General features: G+C 56.1%; 1 protein-coding gene across 1 annotated transcript in view; it reads left to right on the forward strand.

Moving 5' to 3' along the window:
* The first annotated feature begins 17 nt into the window (after window positions 1-17).
* Window positions 18-17,231, forward strand: part of COL4A1 (collagen type IV alpha 1 chain) — a 105,444-nt gene continuing 88,230 nt past the window's right edge. Inside the window, exon 1 of the mRNA XM_058671005.1 lies at window positions 18-400. Coding sequence (XP_058526988.1) covers window positions 317-400 — 84 coding nt within the window. The 5' untranslated portion in view covers window positions 18-316. The remainder of the gene's footprint in view (window positions 401-17,231) is intronic.

Genomic DNA, 17,231 nt, shown 5'->3' on the forward strand with positions numbered 1-17,231 from the left:
CAGAGCCCTGGCGTCCCGGCGCCGGGCGGCCGCAATCCCGGCACTGCGCGCTCCCGCCGCCTCTTACCCGCGTCGCAGGGTCCTCCCCTTTGAGACGCCGCCCGCGCCCCGCCAAGGGGAGGGGGCAGCGCCAACAAATTGGGGAACTCCGCCGGCCGCACTCAGGTCTCCGCTCGGAGCCGCCGCGCCCGGGACGGTGCGCAACGCTCATACCCCGGGCCTCCGAGAGTGAGCCACCCACCGCAGCCCCCGCGCCCCCGACCGCCGCCCCCAGCCGCCCCGCGTCGGTCGCCGCCGCCGCCCGGGCCGCGCCACCATGGGGCTCCGGCTCGGCTTGTGGCTGCTGCTGCTGCCTGCCGCCCTCCTACTGCACGAAGAGCACAGCCGGGCCGCCGCGAAGGTGAGTCTCGCCGGCCCCGCGTCCCGCCGTGCGCCCCGGGAGCCCCGCGAAGGCCCCTTTGTCCGCGCCGGGAGCCTCCCGCCCTCCCGGGCGCCCTCCTCTCCTGGTCCCTCGTGGCGCGGCCGGCTGCGCTTTGGGCCGGTCCGCCCTCCTCCCCTCAGCGGTCTGTGGCTGCGACCGCGCATCCATTACGGAGGCGCCTTTGTTAGGGGTCGGGGTACGGGTACGGGAGAGTGAGCGTACAACTGCGGGCCTTGCCCGGGTGAGAGCGGCCGGGAGCCGCTGGGACTTGGGATCCCTGTCGCCCGGCGCCGCCACCTGCCCGGGTGCGCCCCGCGCTGCCTCGAGCCCCAGGCACATGTGCCCAGGCACGGCTTTGGGCGTGTTGCTCGGTGTTTGGAGACTCTAGTGACTGAAGCTGCATGGCCCCGGCCGCTTGCCTGGAAACAGCTGGGGTTTTGCTCTCTCACGACTTGGCCGCTGCTCGGGAGCAGCAGTGGGCTGTTGCGGGGGGTGCCCGACTTTAAAAACATAGGGAAAGAGAAGTTACCCTCTCTTCTCTCGTTGCTTTCCACTACTTTATTACAAAATAACGTACAACCACATTCACATCGGAGGGTGAACCCAAAGTGAAACTCCATCTCATTGTTCCCCGCACGGCTTGTTTTCCCAGCTTTCATTTCCTCTGGCTGCGCGCTCGCCCAGAAAGGAGCCAGCTGAGGTGTGTGCAGGCGTCCAGCGCCGTCCCAGTCCTGGGCCCAGCCTGGTCGCACTGGGAGCGCTGGCTGTCAGGCAGCCCAGAGGCCTGAAGGAGTGGCCTGGAGCGTGCTCTGTGCATCTGCAGCTGCTACGCCGTCTCGCCCCGGCTACCTCTCTTTTTCAGTCTTGCCCCTCCCTTACTATTAAATAAACTTCGCTTCTCTGGAATAATCTTTGTCCCCGCCTCTGCTGCACCCCACCTAAAGTATAGCCTGTGACACCCCAAAGTCAACTTGGCACGCACACTCCACACTCTGAGCTGGGACTTTACCGCCTTTGGTGATGTGTTGAGAGGCCCATCAGCCATGAGCTTGCTTTAGGTCCCTCCTGGTCAAGGGGCTTGCCAAGCTCCAGGGACCAGCAGTGAACATGGTCAGAAGACTTGTGAAAGAGTGGGCTTTGGAGCACTGTCTTTTGGCCCAGAAATAGGCACACTTCCAGGGAGAGGTGGTTAGGGCCTGGGGCTTGGAGTCACCCTCAGCTCCCCATGGAAGGCAGCAGGCGGCTGTTTGGAGCTGCGTTCTCTGGCTGATTTTCAGACACTTGGAGGACCTTGGAGCATGAGCCACTCAGGTATGCTAGCTCCCATGCTTACCTGAAATTCAAACCCCTGAATGTTGACTTTGGGATTTTTTTTTAACTTCCCTTGAATGATTCTCTAAGGGACACTCTTATCAACTGGCTTTGCCTGAGTGTCTTAAGCAAGCTGGCATGTGAGAGCCCCACCTCCATTTGGGGGAACCTCTTCGATTTTATAGGAGTAATTAGAAGTTATCATCGCATGCATCCCTTGGGGTGTGTGAGAAAGTCTGTCCTATGACTGGCTGGCCTTAGAGCATGTCTGCCTTCTCCCCGCCACCTACCAGGGACGTTGTGGGCCTCCTGAAGCCAGTGCTGGAGAGCAGCACGGTCCCCAGCAGCCAGGCAGATGGGGGATCCTTTATGAGACGCTTTACAACTGGGAGAGGTTGCAAATGTGTCAAATCCAGCTCTGAAGCCAGTGGGTGTGGCCTCTGGATCCGCGCTGCCACCTTGGCTGCAGTGGGGCAGCCAGGCAGGGCCAGCCTAGGGTTGCACTTTCTGGATGGGCTGCCATGACGGGCCATATGTGCCGTAGTCCTACTGTTTGTTTGGTGGTGGGTGGGTTTTCCTAGTCGCTGACTATAAACTCATGCCCAAACACCCAGAGTAAGAAAGCAGGAGTGGGGTGTGGGGCTCAGCCAGGTGGAAGCACGTTGCAGGGGTGATGGTCCTGAGCCCCCAGGCCCCCCAGCACTCTCTCCTCCCTGCCATGGAATGCAGTGGAGCCCTGCCCGCACACCCCGGCCCCGCCCTGCCGCAGCCAGGCTGGTCTGTGTAGAGCTGTGGGACAGCCCTTTTGTAGTCTGACTGGACAGAGTTGTGAACTGACCCCACGCGTGCTGTAGTCTTCTTCCCCAACTGGCCATTAGTCGCTCCTGGGCCGGGCAGGCCTGGGCTCAGGCCAGGATTTCAGTACGCCTAGAGCAAGGGCTGTGTTCAGCCGGAAGTGTCCCTCGGCACAGAAGAGCTAGCAGCAGAATGCACTCAGTGGGGGTGAAGGGGTGGAGAAGCCTCCTGGCCCCCACATCCCTGTGCTGTGTGTGACACTGGGCTCCTGCGCAGTCCCACATTTCACGTCTGCCTTGATGAAGCAGGTCCCTGCATGTTCCTTCCTGTACTGCACACGCGGGAGTGGAACCCTTTCCTGGCCAGTGCTGACCACGCCGCAGCGATGGGCGTGATGCCCATCCGGCTCCTGGAAGGTCACTGTCAAAAGTGTTGGGCAAGAAAGTACAGACGTGTGTTGTGTTGTCCATGTTCAAGGTCAACATGGGCCCTGGACAGCTAATCCAGCTTTGGGGCATCAGGAGCTCTGGGAGGGCGTGGCCCATCTGAACGTCAGGGGGCCATTTTGGTTTGGGTGGCCATGGCCGCTGGGCTGGGGGAGGGGATGGTCAGAGCGAAGGCATTGCCAGCTCCAGCCCCCAGCCCGCCCAGCGGGGAGCTGCTCCCTGTTTTCCAGGTGATGGATACTGGGCAGGGAGGCGGGTTCAGGAGGCTGCAGCATGGCTGGCTGACTTGAGGCGTGCGTGCCTTGAGGAACTGACCCAGAAAACCTGCCCCGGCTTGGGTAAGGACATGAGGGAGCTCACAGCCCTGCACATTACTCATTAACGCGGTGGCTGGCAGTTTGGGAAGGCTAGGATGGCCAGACAGCTGGCTTCTCGGGCTCAGAACTGGTAACAGGCACATGTGGCCCACGGGGGATGCTGTGAGAGCAAGTCCCTGGGAAGAGGACAGCAAGAAACAAATCCATCACAGTGCCTGTTGTGCAATGTTTGCTGTCAGGATGGTTTCTGAAATTTGGGGGGGAAAAAACAAACAAAAAAACCTAGGGACCTTAAGCTCATTAAAACATTCGGTATTTGGAGCTCTTGGGACCCAGTAAGCTGAGGCAACAATAGAATGCCTAAAATAATATCGTTAGGCATTGTTCTTCCTGCTATTATTAAGTAGCCATTAAAAACTCTGGAACAATACAGGAGACAAAGTCCTGCCATTCTTAGGCAGACAATGAGAGGGGGTGACTTTCTCTGGAGGGGTTAGGCCTGGGTGTGAGTTGGGGGTGGAGAGCAGTGAGCTGGCTCCCTCCTCCCTCCCTGTCCCTTTGCCCTCTCTCCTAGTCTGCCCCACACCTGGGCTGCCCTTGCCTCTTTTCACCTCTGCCCTCTCTCCTTGGGGGAGGTTCCTCCTGGGTCCTGCTGTGGAGGTGCTTGCCAGCCACTTCCCGGATCCCCAGGCCCTCGTCTGACATTCGCTGGCACCCGGGTTGTGCTCCCTGGTCGCCTGTGTTGTGTTTACAGTGAAGCTGTTCTCCTGTGTTCTGTCATAGCATGGAGCCTCGGGTCCACAGTGCCTGAAGTGAGGATGCTAACAGCACCTCCAGGAACCTCCGTGTGGCTCTGCGAGGTGCTGCACGGGGGGCCCAAGCACGCCCGGCCCCGGGGCGTGGGTGCAGGCAGTGGCCTAGGCTTCTGTCATTGCTGAGGCTTGTGTCCCCCTCCTCGCGGGAGAGAGCCTTCTCGTCCTTGGGTAGAACCCCCAAGAGTCCTGTCTTGGGGAATCTAGGTCCCTGGGTCCCCCACGAGATGAGTGCTGCCACTTAATTTGGAATCTGGGGCAGATCCTTTGGCCCCAGACTAAACACGGCCAGGGAAACATACACAATGCCGAACTCTGCGTAAATAGTTTATTCCGTGGCTTAGCGACGGTTTGTGGAGGCTTTGTGAGGTTTCGGTTTTAGTCTGGGCCTCATAAGAGCATTTTTCTCTTATCTGAATCTCTAAGCTTGCCTGATAGGCGGTTGGGCAAAAGACAGGTGCCGAGTGTCCAGGCGAGATATTAGAGCGATAGCTGCTGACCTGCGCGTGGGCTTCTGTGCGTCTGCCGATTCTCCAGCCGGCCTTCCCAGCCTTGGCTTCAGCTTGGTGGCCACCAGATCCAGGTGACTGCGACTTCAGGTCTCCAGTGAGGTCTCAGCTGCGAGCTGAGTCAGGGACGGAGTTGTTCGGTTTCTGCTTGCCTCGCTCTCTGGAGGTTGGGGATGCCTCTGTGCCTAGACTCAGGGAGTGTGGAGCTGATGGGAGTCAGTGGTGGCCGGCACAGTGACTCTGGGGCCAGAAGCCCTGAGTAACTTGGATGTTCTCGGGGTAGTTACGATGTGCGCCTCCGCTGGCAATGCATGACCTGTGTTTTGGTGGCGGTTCCCAGCCTCAGCCTCATGGCAGAAAGACAGGTTGTATCCAGTTCTTGTCATTTAGTATCTGGGGCCAATTATTTTGTATCCTGTTTAGGCACATGTCACAGATAAACCCAGTGACAGGTCTTTGGGTCTTTTCTCCTTTTTTTTTTTTTTTAAGAAAAAAGGTATAATTCAGTGGGTGGGAGATATGGCCACTGCCTCTCTAACGACATGTTAATAAGGCACATGTTACTTTCATGATGTAAAGTACTTGTGTAAGTACATGTGTAAGTACTTGTGTGTGCCACTCATGACTTATTTTTGGAGGCCAGGAGCATTTATTTTCATGCTGACCAAGAACATCGGCTTTAAGATGCCCTTTTCCTCCTTGACTTTAGTTTTTAGCTTGTGTTTGAGAGTTTCCTAAGGAACCCAGAAACATCTTCAAGTCCCGGAAGGAATGGGCACTCCCCTGCTGTTGGTCTGGGCGACCCCTCTCTGATTCTAGCCCTGCTGTCCTCATTACTGTCATAAGAAGGCTTTACCAGGTCAGAAGGCCATGGGACCAGACTTTGGCCATGTCCATCTGAAAAATGTTCTGTTTGACTTTGGATCTTGAGTAGAAATTCTTGTGTCCCTCAGAGCTTTGCCTCCATTCCGCAGGCCTCTAGATGCTTAGTCAGACAAAGGGAGCTCAGGCTGCTTCGGAAGTTGGCCTGAAAGGATCCAGCACGCACATTTCTGGATGACAGGCATGTCTGTGCAGCGGGTGGTCCTGGGGAAGGGGAAGGGTTGGTCTTATCTGTAAAATGGGCTGACCCAAGCGCTTTCGTGTAGGGAACATTCTAGAGGAGCCGATGAGCTAAGCTGCAAAGCCTTCAGGTCGTGCCCGGGTCTGATCTGTTAGACTGAAAGCAAATTCCAAAGAGGACAGAGTGTGATGTCACTGAGGCCTGGCGGGGCTGGAGGAGACCACGTGCTGCTTCTCCTCAGCCATGCCTGCAGGAAGTGTCATGGTGGGCTCCTTGGACACCCCCTGCTGGAGCTCTGTATTTTTGCGGCTGGCCGGGGGAGCTGCAGGTCCCGTCCCCTCTCGTCCCTGCACACAGGGGCAGTGGCCAGCAGTGCTGGGTGTGGACAGGCCACGCTGGACCTGAGGCAGCCTGGGCAGTGTGCACTGGGCGGCTGCTCATCACTCCATTGCAGAGGGCGGCGATGGCACAAGGAAACAGATGTGGCCGATGCCAGAGGGGTGCTGGTCTCTGACCCCCCTTTACCTGAGTGATGGTCTCCCTGCCTGGGGATGGCCATCTCTGGAGGCCAAACTTAAGGCCTGTGCACCTGCTGGATGTGGGCTTGGATGTGGCTGTGGACCTGGCACCCATCGCTGCTTGCCTTTGCCCAGGCGCCTTTGGCTCTGATGAGGAGTTTCTGTTTTTATGTCATTATGTCCATTTCCTGGAAACTCAGGACCATCTGGGGTTAGCGGTTTAAAATAACTCTGAAATTTTGGTCAGGAAACGGGCTCTAAAATTAAGATAGACTTGCCAGGGCAGGAAGATGGGTCGCGGGTATCGGGGGGGGGGGGGGGCTGGCACCAGACACAGTCAACTGACTTCTGGGTGAGGTTGATTTTTGCTAAATGCGTGGGGCCAGCGTGGAGTTGGAGCAAGGTTGGGGGGTGGGCCGAGCAGGCTGGCGTGGGATCTGGCTGTGAGCTTATCTTCAGCAAATATTTTTTCTTGTAAACATGATGCAAATTCCAGATGCTTTTTATCAATTCCTTCAGCAAGTCTGACCAAGCAGCTACTGGGTGCCTGGGGGGAAAAATCAGGTTTTGTTTTCCCAAAGACTTGAAAATTCTAAGATTGTGCTGGAATTTAGGCTTTGAAATCTTCCTGGAAAATTCTTTCTCGCAAGTCATTTCTGGTGGATTTCTTGCTGACTTCATGCTGCTGCCTCTCACGGGATTCTCAGCCGCTGATACACCAGGCGATGGGCGGGTTTGTTCTGGACCAGGTCATTCATTGCAAACGTACACCACTTGGAGCATTGTCTAAGACCAGAAGCCAAATATGTAACCAGAAGTCCGTTGTTTTTTAACACCAGTGAAAATAAAGCCAACAAGGCTGAGTTCACGCGAAGCCCCAAGGCGCCCAGGCTCTCACGGATGAGTGTGTGAACACGGCCTCTGGCCACAACAGGTGCAGCTGGGCAGAGCTGTTCCTTTGTTCTGCAACCTGCCGGAGGCCCAAGTGAAAGGCCGCGGTAAAGTCAACGATGGAAAACAGGTGTTAGTCTTCCCTGAAAAACGAGCCTTTGCACCTGTTCACTCTTGCCTTTAGTCATCAAAGTGTGACGCCTGGTCTTGGACCTCAGTGAGCACTTCTTGGGGCCACAGACACGGGAGCCAGTGGAGGCTGGGCCTGGGCTTTGAGCTGACCGCTGTGTGAGGCTCTTGGTGTGTCAGCCTTCTCGTCGGGAAGGTAGGGATGATGGCAAAGTCCTCTGGCCCGTGTGCAAATAGTACTCATGTGAGACTGTGGGCCTGAGTGACTGCTGTCTCTGAAGTATTGGCTAATTTGGGCCCGGCGCAGTAGCCTAGTGGCTAAAGTTCTCGCCTTGCATGCACCAGAATCCCATATGGGTTCCGGTTCTAATCACAGCAGTCCCGCTTCCCATCCAGCTCCCTGCTTGTGGCCTGGGAAAGCATTTGAGGACTGCCTAGGGCCATGGGTCCTGCTTGCGTGGGAGACCCGGAAGAGGCTCCTGGCTCCTGGCTCTGGATTGGCTCAGCTCCAACAGTTTCAGCTGTTTTGGGAGTGAATCATCGGACGGAAGATCTTCCTCTCTGTACATCTGACTTTCCAGTAAAAATAAATAAATCTTTTAAAAAAGTATTCAATAGTTCTTGTTGATTTCATTATTTTTGGTAATCATAGGTAAATGTAACCGTAGAGACTGAAAACTGCCTTTTAAAACAGGATTAAAATAAGTTATTTAAAGGCAAAGTTATATCAAGAGGGAAGGACTGAGGGAGATCTTCGACCTGCTGGTTCACTCCCTGAGTGGCTGCAGTAGCCAGGGCTGGGCCGCGCAGAGCCAGGATTTAGGAACTTCTTCTGGGTATCCCACTTGGGTGCAGGAGCCCAAGCCTTGGACCATCTTCTGCGGCTTTCCCAGGTGCATTGGCAGGGTGGGAGGTGGGACAGCCGGCTTCAGCTCAGTGCCCATGTGGGATTCCAGGCAGACGCTTGGCTGGCTGTGCCGCAGCGCCAGTCCCCAAATGTCTGTTTTACCACTCCTTCCTTAACGTGAGATAAACTTGGTGCATTTACAAGACGCCGAGATTATCAGTGATCACACAAGCAGTGGCAGGTTGTTTGAGGACTTACACGGTTCTATCCTTAAAGTACCCCAAGGTGGGAAATTAGGGCTTTGTAGCAAGAAGTAGATGGAAAAAAGTAAGCGGAAACGGGACGCGTTGCATCAGTGTCAGCCTCTTGCTCGGGTGTGTCTCCCAGGGACTCCCTTCTCCGGAGTGAGCAGGGCAGTGGGCTCCAGGGGAGTCACTTGACACGTGATCCTTCTACACAGCAGCACGGAGCTGCGTGGGCCAGTAGCTGTGCTGGGTGTGCAGAGCGGGCAGGTGTCGGAGCAGGGACCCCTCCCTGTGCCTCGGCCCTGGGGTCCTGCTGGAGTTGGAGGGGCTGTGTTGCCCCCGCATCTCATGGTCAAAGTGAAGGCTCCCAGCATCTCATGGTCAAAGTGAAGGCTCCCAGCATCTCCATGGTCAAAGTGAAGGCTCCCAGCGTCTCATGGTCAAAGTGAAGGCTCCCAGCGTCTCATGGTCAAAGTGAAGGCTCCCAGCATCTCCATGGTCAAAGTGAAGGCTCCCAGCGTCTCATGGTCAAAGTGAAGGCTCCCAGCGTCTCATGGTCAAAGTGAAGGCTCCCAGCGTCTCATGGTCAAAGTGAAGGCTCCCAGCGTCTCATGGTCAAAGTGAAGGCTCCCAGCGTCTCATGGTCAAAGTGAAGGCTCCCAGCGTCTCATGGTCAAAGTGAAGGCTCCCAGCGTCTCATGGTCAAAGTGAAGGCTCCCAGCGTCTCATGGTCAAAGTGAAGGCTCCCAGCGTCTCATGGTCAAAGTGAAGGCTCCCAGCGTCTCATGGTCAAAGTGAAGGCTCCCAGCGTCTCATGGTCAAAGTGAAGGCTCCCAGCGTCTCATGGTCAAAGTGAAGGCTCCCAGCGTCTCATGGTCAAAGTGAAGGCTCCTGCCTAGTCGGCATTTGCTACCTGGGCCCACATTATTATTCTTTTTTGTGGGTGATTGTGGAGGGAAGACCAGCAAGAGGATCACCTATCTGCTAGCTCACCCCACATTTAGCCCTGGAGCCCATTTTCTGTGAACTTGGCTTTTTGGCAGAGTTGGAGTCTCACTCAAGGACCAACGTTTACCAGGTTTCCTGGACAGGAGAGCTCTGACTTGTGCATTAGGAAGAGCTAAATCAGACAGAGTGCAGCCTTGAAATTTCTCCATGGCTTCAAAAGGAAGCCCAGGTCAAAGTTCTTAGCGAAATGTGTTAGCAGGTGTCCTGGTCAGTTGGCAGCACAGGGACTGTGCGCCTGGAGAGGCTGTTAGTGAGGGGAGGGGGCGCTGTGGCGTGGGGCTGAAAAGCCCTGGCAGTTTCTTCCTAAGGTTTGAGAAGAGGGTGGGGAAGAGGGGTGACTAGCACTGTGTTGGGCCGCTGTGCCTGAACCGAGAGAGAGCAGGCTCCTTGGACCCCGGACCTGGACGTTCTCAGCCCGTGTGCTGTGCACCTGTGTCCTCGGGAGGCCGTAGGGCTGTGCCAGGCAGATCGGAGTGACTGGCTGCACTAGCTTGTCCCAGCCTTGCCCATAGACATGGTGGCTGCCGGCGCACGCGTCCCACCTCCTCCCCAAGTCAGGGCATGGACACAGTCAGCTGCCACAGCCTGAAGAGGGTCCACCACAGGTAGGTTTTTTTTTTGTATTAAATGAAGCTGAGTTTTATTTTGAAAAATTATTTTGTGAGGTATTGAGACACACACAGAGGGAGAGCAAGCACTCCCCTTGGCTGGTTCACTCCCTAAAGGACCCTAATAGACTCCAACCAGGCCACCTGACTCCTTGAGCTGCCTCCTGCTGCCTCCAAGCGTGTGTGTTGGGAGTGGCGCACAGGCAGCCTGACCGGAAGCAGGTGTCCCGGGATGCCAGATGCCTGCTGCGGATGCTTCTCTATTGGAGCAGCTTTACGTGCCTGTGGTCTGACTTGTTGCAGCTTTGGGGCTGTGGGTCATGGATGACATGTGAAATCTTTGGTACCACAGGGAAATGACTGCAGATACTCTCGGGAGATGCCCAAGATTGAGGTGAGAGCTGACCAGTGTTAGAACAGCTCGTTTCTTGCAATCCCAGGGTCTGAAAGGGTAGAATACCTTTGCATGACGCAATGCCACCCTTGCGTGCCAACAAGTGCCCTGCGAGTGCAGTGTTTCTCCCAGTCCTTGACATGGACGTGGCTGTCTTGTTGGCTCACTGATCTGGCCAGCCCATCTGCCAGTCGGTGGTCGGCCTTGGGCTCACGGCCAGCGCGTTCATCCGCTTCTGCCTTTACATCAAGCCAACCTGCAGGCGAGGTCTTCCTGACATTTGATGTCCTGTTCCTCTTTCAGGCTAAAATAAACTAAGAGCAAAGGGTGGTGTGGAATACCCATCTCCACATTACAGTGGTGAGTCAGGAAGTCATGGTCTCTTTTGGGAGGTTGCCAGAAGCCCCTGAGCTTGTGTGCAGGTATCAGGGTTTCGGGCAGAACTGGATGTGCTAGGTTGGGAGGTTCAAGGAATTGACTAGGTTTTGTTCTGTTTTTTTTTTAAATGGTGAGGTCTGTTGCAGAAAATCCGTCAGGGTGGAATGGAAAAGAGCCTGGATTTGGTAGTTCCTCGGAATAGAACTCCACCAGACAGAGCCCCATGGATGCCGGCAGGATGCAGGCCCTCGTGAGGGTGCTGGGGACGCTGGCCAAGGAAGGCGCTCTTGGCAAGGCTTGGCTGTATTGTCCGATGAAACCTTTGACGTCTGCCTCTTGTTTCCTGGAAACACTAATGATCTTGGCATGTGTGGTGGCGACGGCCTGGACTCGGCTCCTCTTCTGGGGGGTTCGCTTGCACCCCTAGTCGGAGCACTGCAGGGGAGCAGAGCTATGCTGAGTGCATGCCCTGTCCGAGTCTGCAGAGGAAGCAAGGGCTGGCCATGCCAGGCCCAGCAGCCTGGAGACAAGCCTGGGACTGGTTCACCTGCAGTGACAAGACCTGGTGATTGCTTTAGGGGCCCAGTTCCGAGCCCTCGAGTGAGGGCAGAGAGCACGGCAACCTTCTGAGACAATGGCAGGTGGTAGGAGCGGTGTTTCCAGGGGGAGCACTTAGCTGAACACCCCATGTGTTCCAGCCCATGACTGGGGATGCACTTGCCAGATTTGCAAGGTTGTATTGTCAGACCCATGAGTCAGAGGAGGCAGGACTGACCTGGTGACCTCACCTTACACCAGTTACCCAGCATGCCCTCAGGTGTGTTACCCAGCATGCCCTCAGGTGTGTTACCCAGCATGCCCTCAGGTGTGTACCCAGCATGCGCTCAGGTGCACCATTACCCAGCATGCCCTCAGGTGTGTTACCCAGCATACCCTTCATTTGCTGCCTGCGTTGGTGGGACACGGGGGTGAGTAGAGCGGACGGCCAGCTCGTCATTTGTAGCCTGTCTGCCCAGTTTCATTTGAGCTCGGGAGAATGAAGGGAGTTCTCTGGGGACTAGGAAAGCTGAAGGAGTGAACATATGAAGTCAGAAGTTTGGGAGAGTCTTAGAGCAGGCGGAAGGGTGCTGGTGCTGGCCTGGGAAGCCTCTCAGTCCCCTCCCCACCATGTCAGCTCTCTGCTAGCCCGAGCAGGCAGCAGCCCAGGAAGCCTGGGCAAGCTCCACTGCTTACCCTTGGTTTCGGATCCCACATGGTGGTCCTCAAGGTCATGGCTGAAACAGAACTGAGGGTGACACTGGGACATGGTGTGGGGCTTTGGTTGGAGGCAGTGGTGAAGGGTGGGCTGGTTAATGCTCTGGGGGTGCAGGAGTGGGAGTGGGGCCGGCGGATCCCCTGCCGGAAATGTGGCTGGGGTGATGCAGCCTTCGTAAGGGAAACTTGGGTGTCAGACTGACGTGGGTTGGTCATTAGGAGTCTGAGTGGAGGAAGGTGGGTGGAAACCTGCTCTGTGACTTGGGATCGGCCAAGCTAGCTGAGTCCTCCGATTTCCTTTCAAACAACATTCATATTTCTGTGATGTTTAAGTTGTTGTCAGCCTGACAGTAGACTGGCTCAGCAGGCTGACTGGGTGGGGTTGGAGCACCCTGGTTCTTGTCTGTGGGGCATGAGTTTTGCTGCTGTCTGGCAGTGGCTATGGCTACCTCTGCTTGCCTTTCTGCCTCCCCACTTTGTCCAACGTGAGCTTTGGGCTCTCAGCCTGTGAGCCTGACAGCTGTTTACAGGCACCACATTGTCCCTTAGAAACACCTGGGCTGCGTTCTGTATGTACTTCCTGTTGCAGACAGCTCAGAAACTCCCTGATTGGGAAGCGCTGGATTCTCAAATTCGTGTCCTTGAGCCCCAGACAGCTGTTCCTGTGCAAGGACAGCCTTGGGCAGGGCCACCCCAGCCCCTCATCCTGGTTAGCTCTGTTCACCTGGGAGCGGGAGGGGCAGGCAGCGTGCACCCCCTCAGCCCTTGTGGGAGAGTCCAGAGGCCCCGCAAGACCCCACCACATGCAGACTTGTTGAGCTGAATCCCTCGTGCCCCTCAGGGGTGGCTTTTGGGGAGAGGAACCTGGGAACTTCATAAAGGTGATATGTTCTGAGGCCCGGAAGCTCTACAGACCTGGGGTAGCTACAGCGTTGGAGTGTAGCTGTGTGTAGCACTTTAGGGGAGCTGCCCACAGTGGCGGGCCTCAAGCTTGGTGGGCCCCACCCTCTGTCTGGCAGGTGTCTCAGATGGGGCCTGGCTGAATGGAGGTGGCGAGGAGGGGGTCTTTTGCCCTCTTGGTGGGTATCCGCCCGAGCCTCGGTTCCTGCCTGTTGGTCCACCCTCCTTTTTCTCTGGCTGGGTGGCCCTGCGTGGAGAGACAGAAGGCCAACAGCCCCGCAGCCTACCCTTCCTGTCCTCAGCCCCCCTTGTTCCAAATGCCACTCCTGAATTTTCTGGAGTTTTGTGTGGTTTCCAAGCTTGCTTCAAGGGGAAACTTTGAACTAACACTGGAACAGGCAAGGTGGAATCCTCCCCAGAAACACTTCTGTGAGACACAGTGTAACACACACACATGCGCTCTGATACCCGTGTGGGTCTGGGAGAAGTGAACCCCAAGATGCTGTTGGGGGGCTGGTCATGTCCAGACCCCCACTTGTACCAGTTCTCTCCATCCTCTACAGCAAGGATGAGTCGCATGTGCGTGGAGTGCACTTGCCTCTGGGGTGAGGGGACAGAGCCCCGCTGGTCGCAGTGTCCCTCTGGGGAGCTGGGCTTGCCGCCTGTGTGGCACCTTGGCCTCCTGGCTCTTCCTGCTGGCAGCCCCAGTCTCACCGTCCTGGGGGCTCTTGCTCCCTTCCCTGGGGTGGGTTCCTGGAGGGCCTCCCTCCCTGTCTTCTCCTCAGCCTTCCTGTGTCTCCTGCGTGGGTCCTCTGCTTGCCTGGCCGCTGACCCATGTGGGCAGGGCCACACTGCTCCCTGGGCCTCCCCTCTCCTGGCTTGCCTTTCCCCATGACTTCCTGTCAGGCTGGACAGTTGATTCCTGACATCGAGTCCTTCTGTGTGCAGATGGCATCCCAGCCTGGTCGGAGCTGCTGGGTCACACTCTGCGTGTGTGCCCTGAGGCCACGGCTGTGACCAGGTCTAGCCCTCCGTTAAGTCCCACAGCAGTGCATTGGCCTCCGTGCTGTGCGCTCCAGGCAAGTTGGCTTCTCAGAGGAAAGAGTCTAGTTGTTGAGGTCAGACGCCTCTTTGTCGAGAGCAGCGTGGGAAGGAGCCTTTGCCCAGCAGAGGCAAGCTCAGGCGAGGTATTTCTGCATCTCCCCCTCCAGAGGCAGGAAGGCTGTAGGAGACGGCCATGCAGCACGTAGGCTCTGTGAGCACCCGTAGACACCCCAAACCTCCCTGCTGCACACTCAGAATACACGTTTCATTTCTGGAAGCAGGTCAGTGGTCTGCAGGCATGGGACAGGGTCAGGACAGTTGCCACGTGGGTCTCCTGTGTTCCAGGTCTGATGGTGACGCATGTGATGGAAAGGCTGGTGCTTGAAGAGGCATCCCGGGACTTGCCTGGGGCTCTGCGTGTGCAGGGTGGCATGGGCATCCCGGGTCTTGCCCAGGACTCTGTGTGTGCAGGGTGGCGTGGGGATGTCCACTTCTGATTTCTGAGCCAGCCGAGTCTCCCTGAGCCCGTGTTGCACATCCATGCTTCCCACGCTCAGGCCACAGACCTGAAGCCGCTTCTCCTTCCCTGTCTCCATCCCTGCCCCTCTCCTGTGGGTCCTAGTGGTTTCTGGGCGACCCCATGTTTGTAAGATGTTTGGAGATTGGCTCGCGCAGCGTGGCTCACGGGATGCAAGTTCAGGTGTCTGGATTGCATTTTGTTTCCAGAAGACTCAGGGCACCCTCCTTGAAGTCACTGCTCAGCCACATGGCTTCCTGCAGCAGCTGCGCCACGAGGAGAGCGTGGGGAGGGAAGCCAGCATGTCCGGAGTCCCTGCACGTCGGGTCAGCAGAGCTGTTAGGGCCTGGAGGAAGAAGTGGAACACACACATGAGGTGAGGGAAGGAGCTCTTTCGTTTCAGTTGCTCCGTTAGAATTGAGTGACTCCTGACCAGGTTCCATGTGGCGGAGCTGCATACATAATGAAATAGATCTGACTCAGGCACATGCAGAATGAAAGAGACACAGTAAGATTTTGGCTGTATCTTAGGAAGTAAATTGACCTGCATTACAGCAAAGAATACGAAAGACAGTATAGGTCTTTAAAAAGACGGAGAATTGGGTGCCAGTTCATGTCCTGGGGTCTCCACTTCCGCTCCAGCCCCGTGCTTGTAGCCAGGGACAGCATGATCCAGGCCCTTGGGTCCCTGCACCCGTGTGGGAAACTTGAAAGAAGCTCGCAGCATCTGCTTTAGTTGAGCTTTAGTGATTGCATCCATTTGGGGAGTGAACCAGTTGATGAAAGATCTCCCTCTTGGCTTTTCTTCTCTCTGTAACTCTGCCTTTCAAACAAACAAACAAACAAACAAAAAATTTAAAGAAAATCCACCCTTCACAGTTGTGCGTCACAAGCATGACCGAGTTCCCAGCGGGCGGAGATGCCTGTGACGTTCAGGGCCGCTTGGGGCCCACTCCGCAGCTCCTTCTGCACATGGCCTGCGAGGTGTGATGCCGAGGGCCTGGGCCGCGGAGACTGGGAGGGTGCAAAGCAAACTTGTGCTGTGAGCAAGAACTTGAAGAGTGTCCATGGGTCATTTTTGGAATTCTCTCCCTAGTCGCACAAGCGAGTAATTGTTTTCCTTCTCAATAGCATAATGGTGACTTTGTGGTGCAGCCATGAGAACTATGAAGTTTGGAATGTGCCTTTTATTTTAAGGTTTTTCAGGGAACTCCTGCAGGCATTTCACTTTTGACCTTCCCAGGCAATGTGTGGTTGGCTGCTGGTGTGTCATGGACACCGGCGTGTGTTTTGTTGTGTCTGAAAATCTGGCCGTATTGTCCAGATGTGATAAACATGCTGCCAAGTGGGGCCAGTCAGTCACTTCCTGTTGGGACCCACAAATACATCAACATACAGTGTTTTGGTCCATACAGTGAGAACCCATATGCTGGCATCCCATATGGGCATCGGTACTTGGGCCCCTGCACCCACGTGGAGACTTGAAAGAAGCTCCTGGTTCCTGGCTCAACCCTGGCTGTTGTGGGAGTGGATAGAAGATCTTTCTCTGTCTCTCCTTCTCTCTCTCTAACTCTGCCTTTCACATAAATAAATACATTAATTAAGAAATAAATCTTAAAAAGAAAAAATGGAGACCGACTTCCTGTGCTCATAGACTTACAAGTAAGAATATACTCCAAATTAAAAGGGAAAAATCACCAAGGAGAGCAGAAGGCGTTCATGGAGGGGGGAGGGAGGGGAGCCAAGAGAGACAGGGAGAAGAGAAAAGGAGATCAGCTGACGGGTAAATGGCGCAGGTGCCGTGGAGCAGTGCTTCGGAGGTGCTGGGCAGCTACTGGCGGCAGAGTTCGGGAGGAGATGGTAGCTGTGTGGAGGAGTGGTCAGCCTGCTAGGAGACTATCACAGAAAACGTGTCAAGATACACAGGAGAGACGTGGGGACGGGTGGAGCAAAGAACGAGTGTGGTGCAAAGTGGATGTGAAGTAGGTGGTTGAACAGCAAAGCAAAATGAAAATCAGGAGGTTGTGAAGGGGAGGCACTCCCAGGACGCGAGAACCACTCCTGCGCGGCCGGTTTCCAAGGCAAGACCTGTGCAGTGTATAGTCTGGATTGGCCTGTGTGTTTCCTCCCAGAGGTGCGAGTGTGGTCCCCGGCCCTGGACAGGAGTAGTTGGATGTGTCCAGCACGTGGTTTAGGACATGCTGGCCTTACTCTGCCTGGGAGCTTATCTCTGCTCGGAGAGTGGGGATCTGTGGGTGGTGTCCCAGGGTCCTGGCCCTAGCCTCGTGAGCGTTCAGAGACCGCGTCAGGAGGTTCAGAGATGAGAGCCGCCATGGAGAAGGTGGCGAGGGACTCTCGGGACCATCTCTGAGGGGCAGTGGAGTCTGACCCCCGCGTGTCTTGGAAACAAAGATGGACCAGGCTCCCTGGGAGGCATGCACTCAGGTGTCCTGGGTTATATCTTAGCGCCCCAACTGGTCACTTCATGACGACAGGAGGTGTGAGTAGCTCTAAGCCCAGGCTCTGGGGCACATGCTGGCATCAGCCTGGCTCTGGCTACAGCCCCGTAGAGTGGCAGAAGCACCTGCAGAGAGGGCTGTGTCTCCTGCCAGGAAGCCTGGGAGTGGCTCAGGGTTGGAGGAGAGTGGCCTTATGTCTTCCAATGGCCACAATGTCAGGCACCGGGCTCTTGATGACACCCGCTCTGACCTGCAACGTCAGGCTGGGGGCACTAGCACCACACCGAGCATAGCAGTGTGTGACGCCGACGTCTGAGCTAGGTAGAAGTTGCGGTTCCAGGAACAGTACTGGGGGCTTGAATTGA

This window comes from Ochotona princeps, chromosome 12 (genome assembly GCF_030435755.1).
Source record: "Ochotona princeps isolate mOchPri1 chromosome 12, mOchPri1.hap1, whole genome shotgun sequence".
NCBI lineage: Eukaryota > Metazoa > Chordata > Mammalia > Lagomorpha > Ochotonidae > Ochotona > Ochotona princeps.